General features: G+C 44.5%; 1 protein-coding gene across 1 annotated transcript; it reads left to right on the forward strand.

The window, feature by feature from the left end:
* The first annotated feature begins 278 nt into the window (after positions 1–278).
* Positions 279–24,882, forward strand: LOC113026302 (UDP-glucuronosyltransferase 2A1-like). Its single transcript, XM_026174922.1, has 7 exons — positions 279–624; positions 17,119–17,608; positions 22,207–22,355; positions 22,437–22,568; positions 22,739–22,826; positions 23,994–24,213; positions 24,399–24,882. Exons 1-7 carry the CDS (start codon positions 373–375, stop codon positions 24,676–24,678), a joined length of 1,611 nt encoding a protein of 536 aa, XP_026030707.1. The 5' UTR covers positions 279–372; the 3' UTR covers positions 24,679–24,882.
* The last annotated feature ends 466 nt before the right edge of the window (positions 24,883–25,348 follow it).

A 25,348-nucleotide genomic window follows, 5' to 3' on the forward strand; every position in this document is an offset into this window, starting at 1 on the left:
ACACTGCAGAGGGTTTTCAGCAAACATAGTTACCGTGAGTGGCTTTATTTATATTTTCACAGACTAAGTCTGATAATGAAAAAATTGCAGTTCTGAGCCTGTGGTTAAAGTCACCTGCTGTAAAAAATGTTATCTGAACTGAGCACTGACTCTGATGAACCTCTAAGAAATGAGAAAACTTGAGAAACTGAGTGAGGTCCAGCAGGACAATGAATAAACAGGTTTCTGTGTTTGCCTCAGGCTTTGTGTTGTCATCCAATCAGAGCACAGCTCTCACCTGCAGCTGACCTCTGAGCAGATTGGACTCTGGACCTGCAGTTTCAGTCTGACTGGATTTGCTCACAAACTCAGGATCTTTTTGTTGTTTCACACATGATGCAGGTTTCCACGTCTCTTCTTTTTCTTCCCCTCACCCTCCTGCTCCTTCATCCCGTCTCCCCGGTACATGGTGGCCATGTTCTGGCATTTCCAGGAGAGTTCAGCCATTGGTTGAACATGCGGAACATCATAGAGGAGCTGGTGAAGAGGAATCATTCGGTCACCATCTTAGTGCCCGATGCATCGCCGTCTGTCAACTACAACAACAGCCGCGACGCTGCCAAGTTCAACTTCCTGGTCTTCAAGGTAACACTGGTGTTTATACAGCGTGTTTGTAGTCACCCAAAGAAGATCCCTGACAATCACTGACAATCACTTCCATGGATATTAGTGTCCTTTGAACATTGCTACACATTAGTTAAGGGTTTGTAGTACCTCCCATGAAAAGTTTCATCATCAGACACTTTCACTTTCTTTGTCTGGAAGAAATCATGTTTTTTCTCAGAAAACATCCATTCATTAATTTTATTAACTGCATATCTAACTCAGCATCACAGGGTCAATTTCAAGTGAAAAATAATGTGTTGATGCACTCAGGCTTTCTGCATCAATTTTAGATATTTATTGTTATCTTTTCTCTATTCCACTCTGTGGTGTCACAGTGCTGAGGTCTGTTAATATTTGGAGTCTTGGTTTAAGTTTTGATTTCATTATTTTTCTGATGGCAATTTTCCTAGAGGCTTTGAATATTTGTGATATTGCAGAAGTCCCAATCTTAATTATTCCTAATAATTGTATGAATTTTTCCTGTAGTATGCTGGTACCTGTTTTTTGTTAAAGCTTTAGCCCACTGTGTGTTTACAGTCCTGTGAGAAGCAGGTTAAAAGTGTAAGTTCATGACAGCTGTGAGGGACCAAGCAGCCAAAGCATAGAGGACACAGGAAAAAATGTCTTCAAAAAGGGTTTTCTTCATTTTAACCCTCAAAAAAGTTCAAAAGACAAAATTCAAAAACATAACTAGCAGGCCCATAAAAGAGGCCAACTAAATATAACTCCACAAAAAGTAATTTCTAGAAACTTAAACAAACAAAGTGGACACAACTTAACTCACAAACTGACCTAGATACAAAGACAAGAGGGTAGCTTTTATAGTGGTTTGGCCAAACCATTTACACACAATAGGGGAAAATAAAAACACACACTAATATTAACTAAGCACAGAATAACATAAGTAAACCTAAAACACCCCTGTTCCTGATAAGCACAACGTTGGCCCTGCTGAGCAGGCATTTTGTTCTCAGGCTCCTCAGCCACGCCTTTTGCCCAGACAGGAAACAGCCACCGCCCAAAACCAGGTAACTCAAAGAAAGAGAAACATAATTAATATAACAGAAAACATTTTTAGAAAAACCACACAATGCTATTATGCGTGCGCCTCATAAAATCAGTGTTCGGTTTAAATAAAATGATTAATGAATTATATTAATGGAAAAAAACTGCAAACCAAACTAATAAAGTGAACAAATGGACTGATTTACCCATGTGTGGCTGATGCCATCACAACAGCACAATTTGAAACACACTGAACAAATATGGCTGAAGGGATTTCAGGAGAAATCATCTTCTCTCTGAAAAGAACATTGCAGCATGATTTATGGTTGCAAAGCTGCATCTGGACAAACCACAAGGCTGCTGGATGTCATGGTCTGCAACCTGCTGCCCAGCATTCTGTGTTTTTGGGTTTTAAAGTTCTGTTAAATTGTTTACTTAAGTTTACATTTCATGTATTAGTCTACAACTTCTGTTATATCCTTTGTTGGTTGATTTTGGTATTTGTAGTAATCTTTTATTTTGAGTCCAACTAGTTTTTGCTCCTTTCTTGCTTATAGTAGTTTGCATTGTATTCCTGTTTCACTTCATCCTGCCTTCCCTGTGTTCCCCATGGTTAGTTAATGTTTTGCCACTCTCTGTGTTCCCTTAGTATTTTTCCCTCCTCTGTCAAGTTGCTTGTATTAATTTCATTAAGGTGATTGTGTTTTCTCTGTTTAATTATTACTTCCTGTTTTACTTTGAGAGAATTTGTGCTCCTTGTGCTTTGCTTTTAGTTTTGCTTCTGTTACGGGTCCCAGATGTGAAGACCACAATAACAAAAAGAATACAAATCTGTAAAAATAAAGGTAGAGTCTCAGAGAAAGAATCACAGGAGCACTCGTGTCTTTTCCCGAATTGCATCTCTTATTTCAGATCAACAAATATAATTTACATCCAGTGCTTTCACTTGTCAGATATGCTCAATAACTGTAAAAGGTAAATAAAAGGCATTTGGCAAATATATGCATCTATGGTCATTACATTTCTCCAGTTTACACTGTTAACCACACTATTCCTTCACTCATTTACATCAGCAGTGCAGATAGCAAATAATGCCTTAAACGTCTTATTGCGCTTTCTCACATATAGGGCAAACTCAAAATAGGTTATCCACAAATCTGATATAAGTGCATAAATCTTACTAGATTAGACAAAACACACCTGGATGTATTACTTTGCAATGTAACAACATAAATGTACATTCATTCTTAGCTTATTCTTAACATTTCCACATCACTTGAACCATAAAGTATATACAAGATATTTTAATCTCGAATAATCTGATGTCAGGGCCTTTACAGTTAAATTGGAGCACCACACACACATATTTGCTTGTTAAATGGAGTTTACCAAGTTTAAATACATCCCGCGGGCTGGCGAACTCTCGCGGTAACTCTCGCGAGACCTGGGGCTGCGCGGCTCGGCTTTACCACCGCTGCGGTGCCGCGCTTCAGTAATTTTCAACTAAACCCCACTTAAGGTTACATCGGCGGTGTCAACATAACTCTCAGTAAACACCGAAGTAGAACAAGGCACAAAACCCTCATACACTGTATTTTTAAGACGATACTGACCTGTAAAAATAAAGGTAGCGTCTCAGAGAAAGAATCACAGGAGCACTCGTGTCTTTTCCCGAATTGCATCTGAGAGGACAGGAAGTTGGTCCGCTCTAGGCAACCGCGGGCGAACGACTACAGTGTCAACAGTTCCGCTTATTATTTCTCACTTTTACTCTCCTCAATTGTTATGGACTACACGTAATGAATGTAAAATAATAATTGTCTTAATTGCTGACATATGTTTTTCTTAAAAATAATAAAATTTACCAAAATGTGGTAGCACATTTGTGTTCACCACACTTCCTTTGTCTCGTCTGCTCTGATTTGGTTCACCTGTGTCATGTTCTCTTTTTTTTTTTTTTGGCCTGTCCCGTTTGGCTCTTTTGCCATCAGAATTGTTGTCTAAAGGCAAAGAAAGATGCCCAACAGATTTACTTTACCAAACTGACCATCCCAGCCTTGCCGTAATGGTCCATTTGATTCACCTTTTATTGTTTATTTTATTTTCACTTACTGAATACGGGACAGACTTGACTGGGGGAAAGAAGGGGAGAAAGAAAGAGGGAAAGAGAAACAGCTGAGAAGAGGGACGGGGGAGAAGGGCAAAAGACAAAAACCAACAGAACGGGCAGAGAAAAAAAATGCATATATCAATCACCTGGATCACCTGCTGAGAAAGAAAAAAGAAAGCAAGCAGAAGAGAACAAGAGTAATAGAATAAACAACATCACAATGATATATGGGAATATGACAGTAAATACTAAATGTTAAACATTATTGTGCAGCACATAAGATCAACAGAACACAGTGTGCTTTGAGGTAGGAGCCAAAAAGGGTGTAGTTTGTGGGTGTGATCACCCGTGTGTACACCTGTGAGCATGGACGCGCTTGTTTTTTGTTTTTTTAAAAGGTTCCTTCATGTAATAATCTGCTAGAGGGTGTGGGGGGGCCACAGCCCCGTCCTCCAGGGCGTGAAGCAGGTGTGGAGGAGATCAAAACTCCAGACATCCAGAGGCCCCCAGAACACAAGAGACCAAGGAAGACCAACAGAGGGGCAGCTGCGCCACTGTCCCGGAAAGAGCTGAGGAGAGTCCCAGATGAGGGCTCACTCAGCAGCCACGGAGCAGAAGCCAGGGGGAGTTGCAGTGACGCGCCCGTGAGCTCCGCCGGCAGCCAGCTGCGCCTGAGTGACCGAGCCCCAGGCCGAGAGGCCGGGGACACCCCACCTCCGAAGTGGCCCGAGCGAGCCCCAGGCTCCAGGCCCCGATAAGCGGCCGCCAAGGAGTGAGCCGGTGTGTACCTGGACGCCCATCCCCGGACACAAAGAACCACCAACGCACCGATGTCTGAGGGGGTCCGCCACTGGCAGGGGAAGTGGTGGTAGGGGGAGATAGGCCTCCAAACCTTGGAGGGCCTGAGATGTCCCCAGAGAGGTGGCGCCTGACCCACACCCAACCTGACATATAGACACAGCATAAGGCCACACAACGACCAAACCATCCATTCCCCTCTGCACCCTGGTGACATACCCCTACTCCAAGGCCCTGCATGTGTGGGTGGTGTGTGGGAGGGAACGAGGGAGGCAGCTGGAGATGGGGAGGAAGAAGGGAGCCGGCAAGTACCCCTCCCTGGGCCAGCTCCCCCGCTGACCCCAGTAGGCACCCCCATACTCCGCGACCCGCCAGGGAAAGGGGGCCCAGGCCCATCCAGACCGGGCCCAGTGCAGCAGCGCTTCCCGGCCCCACAGAGCCCGGGACAGTCCACCCAACCCCACCACAGAGAAAACTGCACCCACCCCACCATCCACTCATCTTCCAGACTACATAAGACAATAAACACCCAGGCTGAGATCTTCCTCCACCTCTCCTGTATCTCCCCCTCCTGCAGAGGCAGCTCCTGAGGAGAGGAAAGCTCCTGCAAGATGTGACAATCTCCCCCACCAGTTGAAGAGCCCCCCAGGTGGCTCGACGCACCGGCGGCACCCTGCTCCAGGGCTGGGCCCCATGCACCCACCCGCCCACAACCCCGGCAACACACCAACCAGGACCCAAGCCCCCGAGGCCCGGTCCGGGTCCCAGCCCAGAGACGGAGCGCCCCCAGAACCTCACGCCCATCCCGGACCCACCCAGGGGCCAGCCAGGCTACCAGGTCAGTAACCCACGTCCGTCAGCACAGACCCTCCCCTAGCCCCGCTGCACGCAGCCGCGAGGAAACAGTCACCTGAGAGCCAACAGAGCCCCTAACCGGACATGACCGCTACCCCGGGTTGAGCCCCCCAAGGAAGATGCCTCCGGGGAACCCCCCGATGCCCTAAGCCTGTCCCTACCCCCACACCAATCACAACAGTGAAGGCGGGACCAAACTATGACCCCCCACCCCCACTAGGTGATGGAGCTGATCAAAGGAGCCCAGAGCAATTGATCTGATGTGGTGGCAGAGGCTGTATCAAGACTAATGTAATCTAATAGATAATTTCTATATTGGTTAGAATTAAGATTATTTTTATTTCTCCAGTTCATGAGGACTGTTTTCTTGGCTATGCATAGGGCAGTGAAAACCATATGGGCGATATTCTTTTCTGAAGTGACATTATCTAAGCTGCCCAACAAACACACTAAGGGGGAAGTTGGAATGTTACATTTCAGACACTTCGATAAGTCTTCACATATCTCGCGCCAAAACTTCTGAACTGGTGGACAGAACCAAAGAGCGTGGATATAATTGTCCGGTGAATTGGTTTGGCAGTGTGAGCAGTTGTTGGTAGACGTAAAGCCCATCTTGAACATCCGATGACCTGTATAGTGTACTCTATGTAATATTTTGTATTGAATTAATTGAAGACTGGGATTTCTAATTAGATGAAAGGTTTTTAAGCAAATCTGAGACCAGAAGTTTAGGTCTAAGTTAACTGATAAATCCGCTTCCCATTTTGCAATAGGAAGTGATATTGATTCATCTGTTTTAGAAAGCATTCTGTATATTTTGGATAGTAATTTGGGGGGTTTAAGAGTAAGAAATTGAACCACACTTGGTGGTGTTTGTAGTTCAACTTGACCCGGTTTAAATTTCTTTTTTACTATGGATTTAATTTGTTGATATTCTAAAAATCTTTTCTTGTTGATCCCATATTGTGTAACTAGTCCGTCAAATGAAATAAATTCTGTTCCTTCTAGTATATGTTCTAAATATTTGATTCCTTTATCACTCCAATCTGAAAAGTTTATCATATTATTGTTTTGTAATATGTCAGGGTTGTTCCAGATAGGTGTACGTTTGCATGGGATTAATGAAGACGCCGTCAATTTTAGAAACTCCCACCATGCTGTCAGAGAAGAGCTGATGTTGATGCTTTTAAAGCATTCATGTCGTTGGATGTTTGAGCTGATAAATGGTAGGTCTGAGATCTCTAGATTATTGCAGAGTGCTTGTTCTACATCTAGCCAAGGTTCATCTAAGAGGGTGTGTTTTAGCCATCCTGAGATAAACTGAAGCCTGTTGGCTAAGAAGTAGTGCTGAAAGTTAGGCAGTTCTAGTCCTCCTTTATCCTTGGTCTTTTGTAGTGTTTTTAAGCTTATACGTGGGGGTTTATTTTTCCAAAGGAATTTGGACATACATGAATCTAGAGATCTGAACCAATCTTGTGGCGGTTTAGTTGGGATCATTGAGAATAAATAATTTATTTTTGGTAAGACCATCATTTTTATAGCGGCAACCCTTCCCATGAGTGATATGGGTAGACATTTCCATCTAGCCAGATCATCTTCTACCTTCTTTAAAAGTGGGATATGGTTTAATTTAGTTAGATCTGCAAGCTTGGGAGAAACATTAATACCTAAATATTTTATATTTCCCGATTGCAGTGGTGTAGAAGAGGAATTATGGAAGGAGCAATTAATCGGTAGGACTGTAGATTTTGACCAGTTAATTGAGTAATCTGATATTCTTGCAAAAGAGTTTATCAATTCAATCACCCCAGAGATATTGGTTTGTGAATTTTGGAGAAAGAGTAACACATCATCCGCATAAAGGCTGATTTTATGTTCCACGTTCTTGCATTTTATGCCCTTAATTACTGAATTCTGTCTAATTGCTGCTGCTAGTGGTTCAATAAAAATTGCAAACAGTGAAGGGGAGAGTGGGCATCCCTGCCTGGTGCCCCTCAAGAGACAGAAGCTGGAGGATGTCTGGTCATTTGTTCTAACACAAGCTGTTGGGGAATTATATAATATTTTTAACCAGTTTATGAAAGAGGATCCAAAACCAAATTTGTGTAAAGTTGCAAATAGAAATTTCCAGTTAACTCTGTCAAATGCTTTTTCTGCGTCATGTTCTCCACAGCGGTCTCCACTTCCCCTAATCACCCACCTGTATTTGTATTAGCTGTGTCCCAAAACGTAGGCTGCATCCTTTGGAGGACGTGGCCTTCGCGGTCTACGTGGGCCGGGTCCTTCGAAGACCAAGAAAGCCGGAACTGCGAGGCTGTAAAATGGGACAGTTTAGCCTTCAGATTTGCGTCACAGCTGTCTCGGTGGAGTTTAATAATCTCAGCCGTCTGCTCCTTACTATCTAAAATATAACAGGACACTGGCATAAATTCTCGACCGTCTCACACTTCTGTTTAATCAGTTTTCTGTTTGACGTTTATTCAGCTGTGTGAAAATCCTGGAGGAACCCGATGGATTAATAAAGTTTTATTTAATCTAATCTAAGATAACAACTTTGATCTCAGCCAAACTGATTTACTCTGGAACAAATAAAACACCGAAAAAGGAAACAATTACATTTTTAAGTTATCTGAGTGACTTATATATCATGTTTAACCTGAGTAGGTAAAGACAGCGGGGGTCTGAAAACGATGAAGCCAGGAGTCCGCTGCTCTCGCTGGGTCGAGTGACCATTGAACCCCCCGGCTAGCTATCGAGCGGGTGGGTAACAGACGTCGGAGCACTTTTACAAATACGCGATGTCTTGATAAACCAAGCAGATATTTAAAGTTTACACAGCTACTTTCTCGCCTGAAAATATGTTAAAAGTTTATTTTGTGACCCAGAAAGAGTAATAAGAGTAATATTAAAACTTAGTAGCGGCCGCCATTGTTGGAAACTGGAATTGGCTGGGCTATGGCGGGCCACGAAGGACACACCCGACCCATCCTTCAAATTCGGGGAAATTAAGGACGCATTTGTCGGCCGCATTTGAAGGAGTCGACGAATTGGGTCAGCCTTCGTCGCCTGGCTGTGACGTAATCGGCCTTCAAATGCGGCCTCTGAAGGATGCAGCCGACGTTTTGGGACACAGCTATTGTCTCACTCTCCTTTTGTCAGAGTGTCAGTTCATCTTCCCTTTTGTCTCTCAGCTCCAGTCCCTCCTTGCCCAAGTATCACTTCCCAGTTTACGGCTTTGAGTTTCGTTTTGTGCTTTATATTCTACATTGTATTTTTCCCTACAGCCAAATGGCTCGTGAGTTTACCACACCCTGCCTTACATGTCTGCATTTGGTTCTTAACACACATCACCCTTTGCAATTTGTGACGGTATACTCTAACCATAAAATGGACCCAGGCACTATCACAGAGGAGTTTAGAGAAAAGAGAATTGTCCGGGAAACCAGTCATGAAGTTTCACTGATCGGCAAAGAGGTGGCTAGCAAAGGTGGACCACCTCTGGTGGTTTGGCCTGGGGCCAGCATCAATGTGAGAGGAAACAGGCCAGCTCTGGAGGCTGCCATCAGTGAAGGTGACCGAGCACTATTGGTGGCTTGGCTGGACACTGATGGTGATGTCACAGGGTGGAATGGACAAAGTTTAAGTTGATATTTTTATTTGCTTGCATGTAGTGATGAGTTTTATTCTTTGATATTTTTAGCATGTAGTGTTTTATTGTATTGGGTTTTTGCATGCTTATGTTGTGTTATGTGATTTGTTCCGGGGGGATGCCCATTCCACCGCCCCCTTCCTGATCATTAACCTGGCACACCTGGGGTTGGAGATAGCTATTTAATAAGAGAGAGCGTGAGAGGGGAAGAGGAGGAGAGACATGGCGTGGTAACCGGTGTGGGCGACGGCCGTGCAGAGCGGCACAGATGCCCGGCTATAGGCAGCTGGCCGAGGCATGCGGCAAAGGAGAACGAGACCGGAGATCGCAGACGACCGCACACTGGAGAGAGTGATCGGGGCTGAGCGGAGAGGTCTGTGTTGGTGTTGACGGGAGGTAGCTCCTCGCCGAGAGAGGCCCACGGCAGGGGATTAAGAGGCAGCGGGATGGTGCCTTATGTCCCCGGGACGGTGAAATTATGGCTACGCGTGTGAAGCACAACACAGTGGTGGGCGGAGTTAGGAGCTCTGCCCATCCAGGGTAAGTCCCGATCCATCCCGTCTAAGACGAACCTCCAGTGGAATCTAAGAATGGTGACTGCCGCTGGCCCTCTCTCCTTTTTCTAGTTGGCACCAGAATGAAGAGGCAGACAGGACGGCGACGATCCTGTTGGTTTCTGCACCGTTTGGATTTTTATGGGACTTGACCTCCATGGCTTAGGCCATTGCATTTTGGCTGTATAGTTTTAATTACTTTTAATGTTTTTAACTTCATGTTCCTGCCTGGCCAGAGTATTTTAGTGCTTTCTTTAAAAATAAATTATAGTTTTAGCAACTCGTGTTTATGTTTACTACTTCCCTTGGCTGCTCCACTGCTCTTCCCGTCAGAAGGGTTTCCCTTCTGTGTTAAACTTATGTCCCCTGTGAATCCACCTATGACAGTGTCGGTGAGGACCCCTCTGTGACTCAAATGCCATGGGACATTGAATTCTGGCTCAGGCCCTGCACTCTCAGGCAGAGCGGGAACCTTTGACTTAGGTGGCATGGGACCGATAGGTTCTGCTGAGGAGCCAGGGATATTGAAGACTCGGGGGACGCAAAAAGCTGATGCCAGCCCCAGCCGATGCAAGTGAAGGTTGCGTAGGCTAGGACTGGACTCATAGCTGACTGTGGAGGCTATGGCAGCGCTGCAGAACATGCAGATCTCCTTAGAGACTGACGCTGCAGCTGGGACCCACCTGCCCCCACCCTGGGAAAAAAACATTGGGTGCAGGAACAAGCTGGACCCTAGCCACCCCCATTCAGGGAGTGAGGATGGGTGTAGGGTTCTCATACTCAGGGGAGGCCCCGGGTAGGTCATCAGTCTCTAAGAGTGCAAGTTGTGATACATAAATATTGTCTGGAAGGACCTGCACATATGCCCTACTAACAGTCTTAGGAATGTAGGCAGTGAGCAGTGAAGAGTAAACAGTCTCTGGGAATCCAGGCTCAGGAGCATAATAAGCAGTGCTCTGCTAGGGCTTGCTTAGGAATATCACCAATGGACTTAGAATGAGCTGACTGAGACACACAATGAGCAGTTGCTGATGAGACTCGGGTATGTTATTATTCATTTCTCAAAAACTTTAACAGTTTTAGCCCCTATAGGCTCAAACAATAATGGCTTGGCTTTAGCAGAAACAGTCTTTGAAGCACCTAATTCAGGTAAAGTCGTTATCATGTTTGCTAACTCAGAAACAGAGCTCAGACTTTCAATGAGCAGAGGTAGAAAAAATAAGCTCAGGTAATTCATTATTGGAGAGTGAAACACTCAACTCAATTCTGACATCAGAAGGCTTTTTTAACCCAAAAGATAACCTCTATATACAATTCACCAGTCTCAATGTTAATACATACAAGAACACAATTAATACCAGCTGAGTCAGAAATAGCTGATTTATTTATTACTCACTTGAAAACAGAAAGGTTTATGTGACCATTTGCATTAGCTAGCACAGAGAATGAAATCGCTTCTGTAATACACCCAACACAACAGTTTATTTATTTACAGATTCATTAGTCTTCAATTTTTCCCCAAAAACCCAGTGGTGGATGGCATTACCTTGGCCTCTAGTAACATTGTGAAGAATCTTGGAGTCATTTTTGACCAGGATATGTTCTTCAATGCACATATTAAATAAATATGTAGGACTGCTTTCTTCCATAGCCATGTAGCCAGACTTCTAGAAATCTGCTCCATCCAAAGTGGAATGGATGCCGTCTCACCTAACAAGACCTGGTTTCCTCCAGAAAGCAGTGTTGGGAAGGAGCCTTTTAAATGTATTCCACTACAGATTACAGAATACATGGCACAAAATGTTATTTGTAACGTATTCCGTTACAATACTTTGGATTACTTAATATTGTCATGGTCCTGAGTAGGGATGGGTATTGATAAGATTTTCACGATTCCGATTCCATTTTCGATTCTGTTTAACGATTCGATTCTTTATCGATTCTTTATAAAAAAGGAGAACACTAAGGTCGATTAGCTTGGAACTTCGTTTTATATCTTCTCTTTGAACAAGATAGAAATTTAGGAGTAACATGGCCTTACAAACCCAACAGTGAGATCTTAAGAGATCCAGCCTACGGCTCTTCAATGGGGTGTCACAGGGTCCCCAGGAAAAAAAAATTGTAAATGTAAAATAATAAAATAAATATTATTCTGTAGCAATTACACAAGAATATCCAGTAATGTCCCTGCCTACAATTAAACACATTCACTAACCTAAAATCAGGGGCATCTGCTGTGGCAAATGGGTTCAAGCCTTTTACCACAAACTTAGTCACTGCTCGGTGACATTCGTCTATCCTGGCCTGAAAGGAGACGCTACCGGTAGACTGCAGCGAGAACTGGCAGCATCTGAGCCAGACTCTGTCTGTCTCTCTCATCATGGTCACCTAAATGCACAGTAATGGTAGGTTTTGTAATAAGGCAGATCGCGCTAACATAATATGCACTGTTAGTTGATTATTTACCTGCCGCATTAACGGGAGAGGACGTGCAAACGTTACCGCTGCTGCTGGGTTGAGATTCACGAGTCCGGAGCGGAATTAAAAACACGACATTCATTTAAGGTTATCACGTGTTTTGTGAGCAAATGCTTTTGCATATTCGTAGTGTTTCCTCCCTTAAATTAAATATCTACTTTGCAAGTATTGCAAGTTGCCCTGTTGTCATCCGTTCTCGTAAAGTATAACCAAACTTTTGAGCGTTTGAGCTGCTTACGCGCCGTGTTTCCTGCGAGGTAAATGACGCTCCGCAACGTGGTGACGTCATTCGGGGCGACTGGAATCGATAAGGGAATCGTTTGCAAAAATGGCAAACAATTCCAAGGAATTGAAACAGTGGGAACCGGTTCTCAACAAGAACCGGTTTTTGATACCCATCCCTAGTCCTGAGTCTGACGACTCAGTGTTTTGTGTTTCTTTATAATATTCTGTGTTCTTGTTTATTCTGTGATGTCTTTGGGTTCGGTTTGCCATTCGTTAGGGTTTTGTTTTGTGCCTGCCTGCTCCCACTTCTCTGCGTTCCCTCCGTCTGTCTATGGTGTCACTGTCTCTGCTTGTGAGTCTGTCTGTTCAGTTCAGTGTCTTGTCTGGTTCTCTGTGTCTGTTAGTTTCCTGTTTTATTCTGAAGGTCCTTGTCTTATGTGAGTAAGTTTAGGTTTTCTTAGTTTTAAGCTCACCCTCACCATCTCTGTTTGTATCTACTTTTGCTAAATAAACTCACTTGCACCAGAGCTGCCGCATCTTGGGTCCTAAATGATTCACACACGGCTTGCCTCGGCAACCCGTGACAGTACGAGCCAGCCACCATGGACCCAGCGGCATTAAACCCGTCCGAGGAGCTCCGGGACGACATTACCTACAATGTGGAGATGCTCCTCAGGCTGTGGCTGGGAAAACCCTCCGAAAGAGCTTCGCTGCGCCGTTGAAAGCCAGCTACAACGGCTCTTTTCCGGCCTGCCATGGCTATTGGAATCGCTTCCACCGACCATGCAGGCCTTTCGCCACAACACACCACACCTTCTCTCAGCCACTACTGCCTCGCTGCCCGACCCGCTGGATGTGGTTTTGCCCGGCCTGTCGGAGCTGTCTGTGGCGAGGAAACGACAATCGTGCCGCTGGCGCGCCACCCACAGCCGGACGTTCGGACTTCTGAATCGCCGGCTCTGGTGAGTGAGGACTCTTTTCCTGTTTTGGACTGTGGAACTGTTTACTCCGGGGCTATGTTTTTTGTGGCAGATACGAAAGTGAACAGCTATTCACCTGCTCAGCAGCCTTCGGCTCAGCTAGCTGCCCACCCTCAAGATCGTTTAGCTGCCCAGCCACAAGCTCAGTTAACTGCCCAGCAGCCACCTTCAGCTCAGTCTCCTGTGTCGCCAGTGTCTGCCGTAGCCCAGGCTCCAGTGTCCCCGCTAGCTCCATCACTCTTTCTGTCTCCAGTGTCACTCATTCACTCCATGCAGGGAGAAAATCAAATTTCCACCCAGGGTGTTTCTCGCACTTTAGCTGCTTTGGGCACAGTTTTGCACTCCAGGGCCTCCCCAGAGGCTAGGTTTCAGTCCCCAGCTGATTCTGGACCCCTGAAGGTTAAGCAGCCCCCAGAGAACTACTCCGTGTCAGCGCTGTCTGGGCAGAGCCAGTGCTCAGCACAGCACCCATTGCCTTCATGTCTGCCAGAGGACTCCATGCCTGCTGGCTTTGTAATAGTCTCCGCTGGAGGGTCTGATGGAGCCATCCAGCCTGCGGAACCTGCAGAGTCTTCATCCTCGCCTGGTCCAGCTTCAGCGTCTTCATCCTCGCCTGGTCCAGCTTCAGCGTCTTCACCTGTGGAAGTGATTGTGCTTAACTGTATGAAGCTTATTAGACATTATGAAACAGATGATACATAAAAGTGAATTTTGCCAAAGTGCTTAAGATACTTTTTAAAATTAGGCTATTTTTTTTCTTAAAGAAATCTACTACATCATGTGTATTTTTTTTTTCTTTTTAATGTCATGTGTCATTTATATTGCAAATATTAATCACAGTTAAATTAAAAGGGGATGTCAATAAAAACTCACGAGCTGTGGTGTCATCAAGTACACCACCGTTCCAATTGTAGAACGATCGCGCTGCGTTCTCGGAAAGTCCAGACTCCCGTATGAACTGTGAAGTCCGGACTAGCGAAAACGTGATTACGGACTCGCGTACTTGAGTATTTAGAAATGGCCTAACAGTCTGCAGTCAATGAATTAACCTCAACTAACACCAGCTAACAATGTTAGCTCGATGGCCGTCATTAGCCTTCATTAATAGTAATAAAAATCACACAACAATAGTATATTGAAGATGCTGAAGTTTCGCCCATCCCATTCTTCTTATGAAGTGGTGTCCAACTAAGAAATGCATTCCTGCCTCTGCACTGCTGGCTCTGCTGTGCTGGCTCTGGGTCCATTGTGTAACTGACGCCACCAACATTAACAGGACACTTATATTAGAGCCTCTTATTGCGTGTTTTGTTTGGGTTTCCAGCAATCAGAATCAGAGAAACTCAGACCCGCCGTGTTCCCAGGAGGGAACAAGCATCGAAGGCGTTTGGAAAGGGAGGGGGGATGAGTGTGTATCAGTGTATATGTATGTGTGTGCGTGTCCAGAGTTCAGCTGAGACAGTGTCCTTCGCCCTGCTAGGCTAAGTAAACAGTCTTCCAGCCAACCCAGGTGGCCTTGTAGGGAATGGGAAGGAACAGACTAAACAGTCATTATCAGGGTGTTTTTGTTCGACTCCAGTCTTGAGACCGCAGCTGGCGCCGAAAGGGTATCCGCATGAAGTGATGGTGCTTTTAACTTTTAACTTTAGTGCGAACAGCTCATATGAATTTCAAAGCAGTTCTAACAGTCCAACACTGGTCTCTCAATCTCCCGTTGGAGAGCCGCGAGCTTCGCCATGATGTTATCAAACTTGCGCTCTGTGATGTTGTCATTCTTGTGCTCAAAGAGCCAATTCTGTGAACTCACGACCGCAGTGAGCCTCCCCAAAATGTAATCCAATTTGCACTCAGAGATGTTATTCCGAGCGAGCCCTTCCAAGATGTAATCCAGTCTGCAGTCAGAGATCTTATTCTGAGTATTCACGACAGCCGTAGCCTCTCCAAGATCTTATCTGTGCTGCACTCAATGAGCCCATTTTGAGAAACTCACACCTCTTCCCATTGTTTCAATCCCAGCGGGCAGCCTTGTGGGGATTTGAACAGCCGGTTCCGCTTCCTTAATTCTTCGATAAGTCAGGGCCAAGCCAGCTCAGCAAGAACCCTGTTACCATGGTTCGGAATAGGTAGATATCTTCAGCACTCAGGCTCACCCAAGCCCAAACTTCTCATTGAGAAAGGGGTGTCAATTGCATTTAGGGACCAGTTGATCAAATCCATAATTCCTCTTTTAGGTTTTAAAGAACAGACTGTGAGAGAGTGTTCCAGGGAAAACTAATACAAAAATACGAGACTAGACAAGGACACAAGAGGCTAAGCAGGGAAGCTAAGGGAGAGGAGGAGAGGAGAAAAGTGCGACCGCCTTCGTCAAGAGCAAGAGCAGAAAAAAAAGGGAGTTGTACAAGAGATGGCCACGGGCAGGAATGATTTCCTGTGTCGTTCAGTGGTGCATTTGGAAAGCTGAGCAGTGGCATCAAGGCAGAAGAGCAGTCTAACAGTGGAAAGGAATTGGTGTGGCAAGTGCAGTGTTCTTTCTTGACCACAGATGCGGGATGATCTGGGAAAGGTTCCTCATCCTCTGACCACTGGCTTGCCAAAAAGGATGCAGGGCCAGGTGAGGAAAAACCAGTCTGTGGAAATAGTGACGATGCAGAGCCAGTGAGGGGACTCGTATCAATTCTCTTGTGGAAACCAAGAATGTGTTTAGAAATCCTAGGCAACTGAAGTAATCATGGGTTGTCCCTGAGGATGGTGTCAATGCCTCTTAGCCCGACTGATAGAATCTTTAAATCAAAGGACTTGTGAATGCAATCCTGAATAAGCTTTCCACCTTTTCTCCAAACTCCTCTGGAATAGCATCTGCGGGGGCTGTTTTATGGTTAGAGTATACTTTCAAGATTGCAAAGTGCGAGATGTGTGAGGAACCAAATGCAGACATGTAAGGCAGGCTGTGGTAAACTCACAATGAGCCATTTTGCTGCAGGGAAAATACAATGTGGAATATAAAACACAAAATGAAACTCAAAGCCATAAACTGGGAAATAATACTTGGACTAGGAGCGACTGGAGCTGAGAGACAAGAAGGGGAGATGAACTGACACTCTGAAAAAAGGAGAGTGAGACAATATGCACACAGGTGGGTGATTAGGGGAAGTGGAGAACAAGACACAGGTGAACCAAATCAGAGCAGACGAGACAAAGGAAGCAAAACTAAAAGCAAAGCACAAGGAGCACAAATTCTCTCAAAGTAAAACAGGAAGTAATAATTAAACAGAGAAAACACAATCACCTTAATGAAATTAATACAAGCAACTTGACAGAGGAGGGAAAAATACTAAGGGAACACAGAGAGTGGCAAAACAAACAAACTAAAACAGGAATACAATGCAAACTACTATAAGCAAGAAAGGAGCAAAAACTAGTTGGACTCAAAATAAAAGATTACTACAAATACCAAAATCAACCAACAAAGGATATAACAGAAGTTGTAGACTAATACATGAAATGTAAACTTAAGAAAAAATTCTAAAGATGTTTGAACCTAATTTGAAAACCCAAAATACACCGACCACTGGGCAACAGGCCCAAGACCATGACACTGGATTAAGGTCCTTTGGACAGAAAAGGCCAAAGTGGAGATGTTTGTTCATAATGCACAAAGCCAAACACAGTATATCTTCATAAACACCAATTGCATGAGGCTTTTATTCCATGTTTCATGACTTATTTTATCTTGTCTTTAATCTCCAGGCTGACAGTTTACACACCATTACTGGGCGGTAACTAAACAATAAACCTGATCAGGTGTTTTTTCACTTGCAGGTGTCATATAGCAGGGAGGAATATGTGGGCACCATGCACGAATTCATCCAGTTCTCTATGTATGAGTCACACACCTCTTCACCGCTGCAAAAGATCATGAAGATGAACGATTTCATGGGCCGCACCCTGGACTTTGGGAGGCAGCAGTGTGATGGGGTGCTGAAGAACCAGCAGCTGATGGCGACTCTGCAGGACAGTGCTTTCGATGTTATCCTACAAGACCCCCTTGCAATGTGTGGCGACCTGGTGGCTGACATGCTCGGCGTGCCACTCATCCTCTCGCTGCGCTTCAGCTTTGGCAGTGTTATGGAGCGACACTGTGGCCACGCCCCGTTGCCACCATCTTATGTTCCATTAGCTCCTCTTCCATACAACGACCGCATGACGTTCGTGGAGAGACTGATCAACATGGTGACATATGTGGCGTCATCCACACTAACTGAACTTGCCTGGAAGCTGTCTGTGAATAAATACTATAGTGAGATCAAAGGTCAGAGGTCACATCATAATGTCATTATCTGATACACAGTGGTGGGAAAAAGTGTTTGTCCCCCTCCTGATTTACTATTTTTTTGTATGTGTGTCACTCTTAAATGTTTCAGATCATCAAACAAATTGAAATATTAGACAAAGATAACACAAGGAAACACAAAATGCCGTTTCTAAATGAAGGCGTTTTCTATTAAGGGGGAAAAATCCAAACCTACATGTCCCTGTGTGAAAATGTGATTGCCAGATTACCTAATAACTGGTCGGGGCTCTCTTTGCATTTTGGCAGCAGGTTGCATTTGCAGTAACTGGCAATGAATCTTTTACAGTGCTGTGAAGGAACTTTGGTCCACTCATCTTTCCAGAGTTGTTGTATTTCAACCAAATTGGAGGGTTTTCAAGCATGAACCACCTTTGTAAGGTCATGCCACAGCATCTCAATTGGATTCAGGTCAGGACCTTGACTGGACCACTCCAAAGTCCTTAGGGACTAAGTAAAGCGCTATACAAATACAGGCCATTTACCATTTACAGGCCATGTTACTTTTACGTCAGATGTACTGGGACACACACTTTTCAAAAAGTTAAACTTTTGTCCCATCAGTTCACAGAGTATTGTCCCAAACTCTGGAGGATCATCAAGATATTTTCTGCCAAAACTGACACAAGCCTTTATGTTCCTTTTGCACTGCAGTGGTTTTCGTCTTGGAACTCCGCCATGCAGGCCATTTTTGCCCAGTCTTTTTTATGGTGGAGTCATGAACACCAGTGTTGGGAAGGTTACTTTTAAAATTTATTCCATTACAGATTACAGAATACATGCCCCAAAATGTATTCTGTAACGTATTCCGTTTCGTTACTCAATGACAGTATCACATTCTGAATACTTTGGATTACTTAATATATTATTATGCTTTTTACAACTACATGAATGTACTATTGCTGTGTGATTTATTACTATTACTGAAGGTCCGTGGCTCCGAACCGTAGTAAAGGGACCTCTGGCTAATACGGTGGGTTCCGTATCGGGCTCGTAGCCGAAAAAAAGCTTTACTTTGTTGTGTGGGTCAACTTTGCTTGCAAGAGACAGAGAGAGGCGTTGAAAGGCTGCTCCAACAGAACTTACTGTTTCGGAGGAAAACACGAACACAGTGTACAGTCGAGTCTTAATAACGTACTTACAACTGGGCTCATCAGGCACTCTTCTTGGCTGCAGTGGTTATTATATTTACATGCATCCAGCTCTTTTTGCTCAGTGACAGCTCGTACTTTTCCACTCTCCTTTTTCTCCCTCCTCTTGCTCACAGACATATAACGGGTATGGCAGTCCATTCTCCCTGCAACACAGACTACACTGCCAATGAGGCTACATTCTTTAGAGCTATGCCTGTAGCATTCTGCGTATTAGCTTAGCACAAGAACAACAACAACAAAAAGGCGCTCTCTCACCCAGGAAACTGTCAGGGCTCTGTGTGCAGGCGGATGGAGAGGAGGATCCAAATGCGAGACTCTGAGACTCTGGAATTGAATTGAGACTGAATTGAAACTGAGAACCTTAGCTTTTTTGCTGGCGACAAACGAAAACGTGAACAGAACAATGACACCGAGAACTGAACACACAGGCATAATTCTGAGGGTACGACGCAACACCGAGCATGGGAAAACACAGGGCTTAAATACACAGGGTAGTAATGAGGGAATGGGCAACAGAAGGGAGACACAGCTGGGGGAGATCAGGGCTAACGAGACGGGGGAGCTAAGCTGCACACACTAACATAAGACAAAGACTTTCACAATAAAACAGGAAACAAGAATTACTAAACCAGATGCAGACATGACCCTGAGAGACAGACTAGACACTGAACAGAAACTGTAATACACATGAGAACCCAAAACCTAAGAACTGATCCCTCACCAAGAATAATAGAAACAGATGTATAATGGTAATAATAAACAAAGCACCAGAACATCAGAAAACAATCCATAATGCAAAAATAAACCAAAACATAATAAACTCAAAATACTGGGTCCAACGGACCCAGAACCGTGACAGAAACACACAGTCGCAGAGAGAGAGCGTTGCCCTGTAACCATGGCAACCGTAGCGCTGCCGCCTGGAACAATCCGGTTGTTCAGTCTGACGTCACTAGCCGTGTCTGGACCTACACTCCGCTGCAGGTCCATATATCAAACGATCACTATGGCATTACTGAGAGTAGAAAAACTGTCTAAAGTCTTTCATCTTTAATAAAATGATTAGCGTTCTGCTCTACCAGGTGTAACAATTGAGTTTAACATCCAGGCATCCATGAAAATGGAATTTATAACATTTAACGGAGTTAGACGTTAGCAGGAAGTTAGCTCGCTAGCTTCTATCTAAATACAATATAGCATGTCCTGACTGCGGGGTTTTGGAAACAAATTAAAACGTACAGCTCTGTTATCACTTCCAACATAAATGAAGACAGAAAACTAAACAGCAGTGACGTTTGTAGGGTTACTGAAGTTTGGCTAGCTGGTATATAATGATGTGCTACGTGACCGCTAGCGACACAGCTATGTTAGCATAATATAAACAAGCTAACTTTTTTTCCACTCGATAAAAGTTAATGTGAGTGTTCTCGGTGGTCAGGAACAAATGTAATCGCATGGCAGGATGCTGTAAAAGGACCAAACTTCAGCCAGGAGAACAACTGAGATAATCTATCCACAATACGAGGTTAGTCATTCATATACTGCTGCATGGGCTGGGCTGTAGTTACATCCTAAGGTTTTAAAAACTGAGCTTAAATAAATGATTAGCGGTAATAAAAGCCGAGGGAGGTCAACAGTGATCACTGACTGTTTTAGGAGATTTTTGAGATCAAATAGAAGAAAATACATAACATTAAACATGTTAACAACACAAAAGCCATATTAAACGCAGACTACTTTAGGCCCGGAAGTAGGATTCGTCGTGTCATCCCTAAACAACCGGATAGAACATAGCTGTCAAACAAACCCAAACAATCCTGACCCGCGACAATATGAAATAGGAAAATACTGCAGTGTCAATCATTTATTTCAACAAAGTAACTGTATTCTAAATACTACCTTTTTAAATGGTAACTGTAACCAGTGTTGGGAAGGTTACTTTTAAAATGTATTCCATTACAGAATACAGAATACATGCCCCAAAATGTATTTTGTAACGTATTCCGTTACGTTACTCAATGACAGTAACGTATTCTGAATACTTTGGATTACTTAATATATTATCATGCTTTTTACAACAACGTGAATGTACTATTGCTGTGTGATTTATTACTATTACTGAAGGTCCGCGACTCCGAACTGTAGTAAAGGGACCTCTGACTAATACGGCGGGGTCCCTGTCGGCTCGTAGCCGAAAAATAGCTTTACTTTGTTGTGTGGGTCAACTTTTCTTGCGACAGACAGAGAGAGGCGTTAAAAGGCTGCTCCAACGGAACTTATTGTTTTCGGAGGAAAACACGAACACGGTGTACAGTCGAGTCTTAATAGCTTACTTACAACTGGGCTCGTCAGGCACTCTTCTTGGCTGAAGTGGTTATTATTATATTTACATGCTTCCAGCTCCCGTTTTTCCTCGATGACAACTCGTACCTTTCCACTCCCCTTTTTGCTCGCGCTCACAGACCCATAATGTGTATGGCAGTCCATTCTCCCTGCAACACGGACTACACTGGCCATGATGCTACATTCTTTAGAGCTATGCTTGTAGCATTCTGCCTGTTAGCTTAGCACAACAACAACAACGAAAAGGCGCTCTCTCACCCAGGAAACACACAGTCGCAGAGAGAGAGAGAGAGAGAGCGTCGCCCTGTAACCATGGCAACCGTAACGCTGCCGCCTGGAACAACAGAATGTAGCTGTCAAACAAACCCAAACAGTCCTGACAAAATGAAACAGGAAAGTACCGCAGTGTAATCCATTTATTTCAACAAAGTAACTGTATTCTGAATACCACCCTTTTAAACGGTAACTGTAACGGAATACAGTTACTCATATTTTGTATTTTAAATACGTAACGGCGGTACATGTATTCCGTTACTCCCCAACACTGACTGTAACGGAATACAGTTAATCATATTTGAACGGCGGTACATGTATTCCATTACTCCCCAACACTGATGAACGATGACCATAACTGAGACAAATGAGGCCGGCAGTTCTTTGGATGTTGTTCCTGGGTCTTTTGTGACCTCTTGGATGAGTCTTTCATGTGCTCTTGGGGTAATATTGGTCAGCCTGCCAGTCCTAGAAAGGTTCACCACTGTTCCATGTTTTCTCCATTTGTGAATAATGGTGCTCACTGTGGTTCGCTGGAGTTCCATAGCTTTAGAAATGCTTTATAACCGTTTCCAGACTAAAACACTGCATTTTAACTTGTGTTATCTTTGTCTAATATTAAAAATTTTCTTAAGATCTGAAACATATAAATGTGACAAACATACAAAAAAAAAGGTAATGAGGAATTGAGCACCTTTTCTCACCACTAAATTTGAAATTTAGGAAATAAAAGTAGCCAACTACAAGCTTTTATTTTGAAGTCATATCCCTTCTTTCCTGTATGGACAGGAACTCCCAGCAGTGTGTGTGAGACTATGGGGAAGGCCGACGTGTGGCTCATCAGGACGTTCTGGGACATTGAGACGCCACGGCCGACCCCACCAAACTTCAAATACGTGGGCGGTCTACACTGCAAACCAGCCAATCAGCTGCCAGAGGTGTGAGCTCTGATTGCACACACTTTTATACTGAAATGGGACAGGTGAGTGTTGATGTAATGATGATGTCACATCTTCCAGGACCTGGAGGCATTTGTGCAGAGTTCAGGTAATGCCGGCATAATTGTGGCTTCCTTCGGCTCCATGGTAACCAACCTGACGATCCAGCACGCTAACATCATCGCCACCGCCTTCGGTCAGATCCCACAGAAGGTCAGAAGCTCCACCTACTCACAGACAAACAATCAGGGACTGGGCTGTCAGCAGATATTGATTACATCACTGATTACTTTCTGGATTAATCATCAAAAAATACCTGCAGGCAGAAGAAGCTCAGATGGTTTGTTTCATCTTTGACTTGAGGAGTGTTTTCTACCTTTCAGGTGATTTGGCGTTACCGTGGCGAGGCTCCAACTGCATTGGCGCCAAACACAAAGATTTCTGATTGGATCCCTCAGAACGACCTGCTGGGTATGTCTGTGAAGGTTCTCAGTCATCCAGGTCATCGTAGTCAAAGGAGCTTGCAAAGAAAAGCGTCTGGACTTCTTTAAGTTACTTGAAGACGTTTCACCTCTCATCCGAGAAGCTTCTTCAGTTCTACGGTCAGATGGTGGAGAGTCCCAGATATAAACCTAGTGGGAGTAACCCCCCACAGAGGGACAAAAGGACCCCTGATGATCCTCTAATCGCCTGAGCCAAGGTGGGAAACTGGGCGTGGGTCCCAATCAGCCAGAGTTTCGGGTGAGCTCATTGTGAAACCTGGCCCCGCCTTATCATGCGAATTCCTGAGATCAGATGGCCCAGGATGTGAGTGGGCGTTAAGGCGTCTGGGAAGGGATCTCAAAACTGGATTATAGATGGCAGAGAGTTGGTGTCGTAAACCACCGCCTCTGTTCAAAGATGGTCGCTCACCAAACAGCCACTTCACAAGCGCATGGCACAACACAAAAGAGCCACCTCCACAGGACAAGACTCAGCAGTCCATCTGCATCTTAAGCATAAAGGACACTCTTTCGAGGATGCCAATGTTCACATTTTGGACAGAGAGGACAGATGGTTTGAAAGAGGAGTGAAAGAAGCCATCTATGTCCACTGTGAGCGACCATCTTTGAACAGAGGCGGTGGTTTACGACACCAACTCTCTGCCATCTATAATCCAGTTTTGAGATCCTTTCCCAGACGCCTTAACGCCCACTCACATCCTGGGCCATCTGACCTCAGGAAATCACATGATAAGGTGGGGCCAGGTTTCACAATGAGCTCACCCGAAACTCTGGCTGATTGGGACCCACGCCCAGTTTCCCACCTTGGCTCAGGCGATTAGAGGATCATCAGGTGGTCCTTTTGTCCCTCTGTGGGGGGACACTCCCACTAGGTTTATATCTGGGACTCTCCACCATTTGACCTTAGAACTGAAGAAACTTCTCGGATGAGAGGTGAAACGTCTTCAAGCAACTTAAAGAAGTCCAGACGCTTTTCTTTGCAAGCTCCTTTGATGACCTGCTGGGTATGACTCATTCATGATGTCATGGGATTTTGAAACAAAAGCCCAATGAGGCCTCTTTTTTTTTTTTTAACTTCCTCAGGTGGATTGTGATGTTCTTTCACAATAAAAGCTCTGCATTTGTTTGTCCTCAGGTCACCCAAAGACAAAGGCATTCGTGACACATGGCGGCACTAACGGTCTGTATGAAGCTGTGTTTCACGGTGTGCCTCTGGTGGGCGTGCCACTGTTTGGCGATCAGCCTGATAATCTCGCCCGTATGAGCCGCCTCGGCACCGCCATCGTCCTGGACTTCAACCATCTGACAGCTGAGGAGCTGGCAGAGGCGCTGCACGTCGTTACAAACCAGCCAAGGTAAAGGTGATTTTAGTGTGGAATTGTGTTTGTATATTTCCTGTTAATAGTTTCATCTTTGTACATTTGGACCTGTTTAATAACATTTTATTTCCTGTCTTTGACCTGATTCCTTCACAGTAAAAGTGCACTACTGTTTAACAGTGAAACTGTCATATGACTTCCTGTTTGTTTACCATGCACAGCTACAGGACCAACATGCAGCGTCTGTCAGCGGTGCACCGCGACCAGCCAGTAACACCACTGAGTACCGCCGTCTTCTGGGTGGAGTTTGTTATGCGACATGGTGGAGCTAGGCATCTGCGGTTGGCATCATACGACCTGAACTGGTTCCAGTACCACAGCTTGGACACCGGTGCTGCCCTGCTGGTCGCTTTGATGACCGTCGCTGCTTTGTGGTGGGTGGGGATACGCTGCATCCTGCGGCAGTGCAGACAGCGAGCAGGAAGAGAGAAGAAGGACTGAAGAGAGATTTGACATTTTTGGAGTAATATATAAATAGGTTTGGAGGTTTTAACCATCCAAAAGAACAAATGCAGACATACTCCACAGTTTGGTTCTTCTTTCATTTTAAGAACACATGACTGCACTGTATTCTCTGCTTCAGAGGAGATGTCCTCAAATGCAGCTTCTCTATTATATTTTCTAATAAACCAAACTGTCTCATCAGTGTAGAGTGATGCCTCTTATTCAGTCTGCCATCTGCCATGAATTTGTGGCTGTGGTCACAAAGCTGTGTCAAAGGTGTGACTGTGAACAGCTACAATGAAAGATGAGTTCACTTTCTGCAGGGGTTTTCCGAGACAATCCGTTCAGTGTACTTCACGCACTGAACGACAAAAGGAGGCATGTGAATTATATTTTTATTTGTAGTGTTACAAACCCCTCTGACGCCTTGGCTTCCAATCACAAATTCATTGTGCTCTCAGCAGTAATTCCTGGTACATTTTGTTTTCTAAATTTTATGTTTATTGGTGTGTAGATGGATGTATTGTCGTGTTCTATTTTCTTGAGAGAAAAAAATGCTCAAATTATGACTTTTAAAAATTAATTGTTAAATGGTTACATAGAGCCATGGACCTCTGCCTTTCAGGGCTCAGAGAGACAAAGGATGACACACGAAAGCAGTAAGCAT

This window comes from Astatotilapia calliptera, chromosome 7 (genome assembly GCF_900246225.1).
Source record: "Astatotilapia calliptera chromosome 7, fAstCal1.2, whole genome shotgun sequence".
Classification (NCBI taxonomy): domain Eukaryota; kingdom Metazoa; phylum Chordata; class Actinopteri; order Cichliformes; family Cichlidae; genus Astatotilapia; species Astatotilapia calliptera.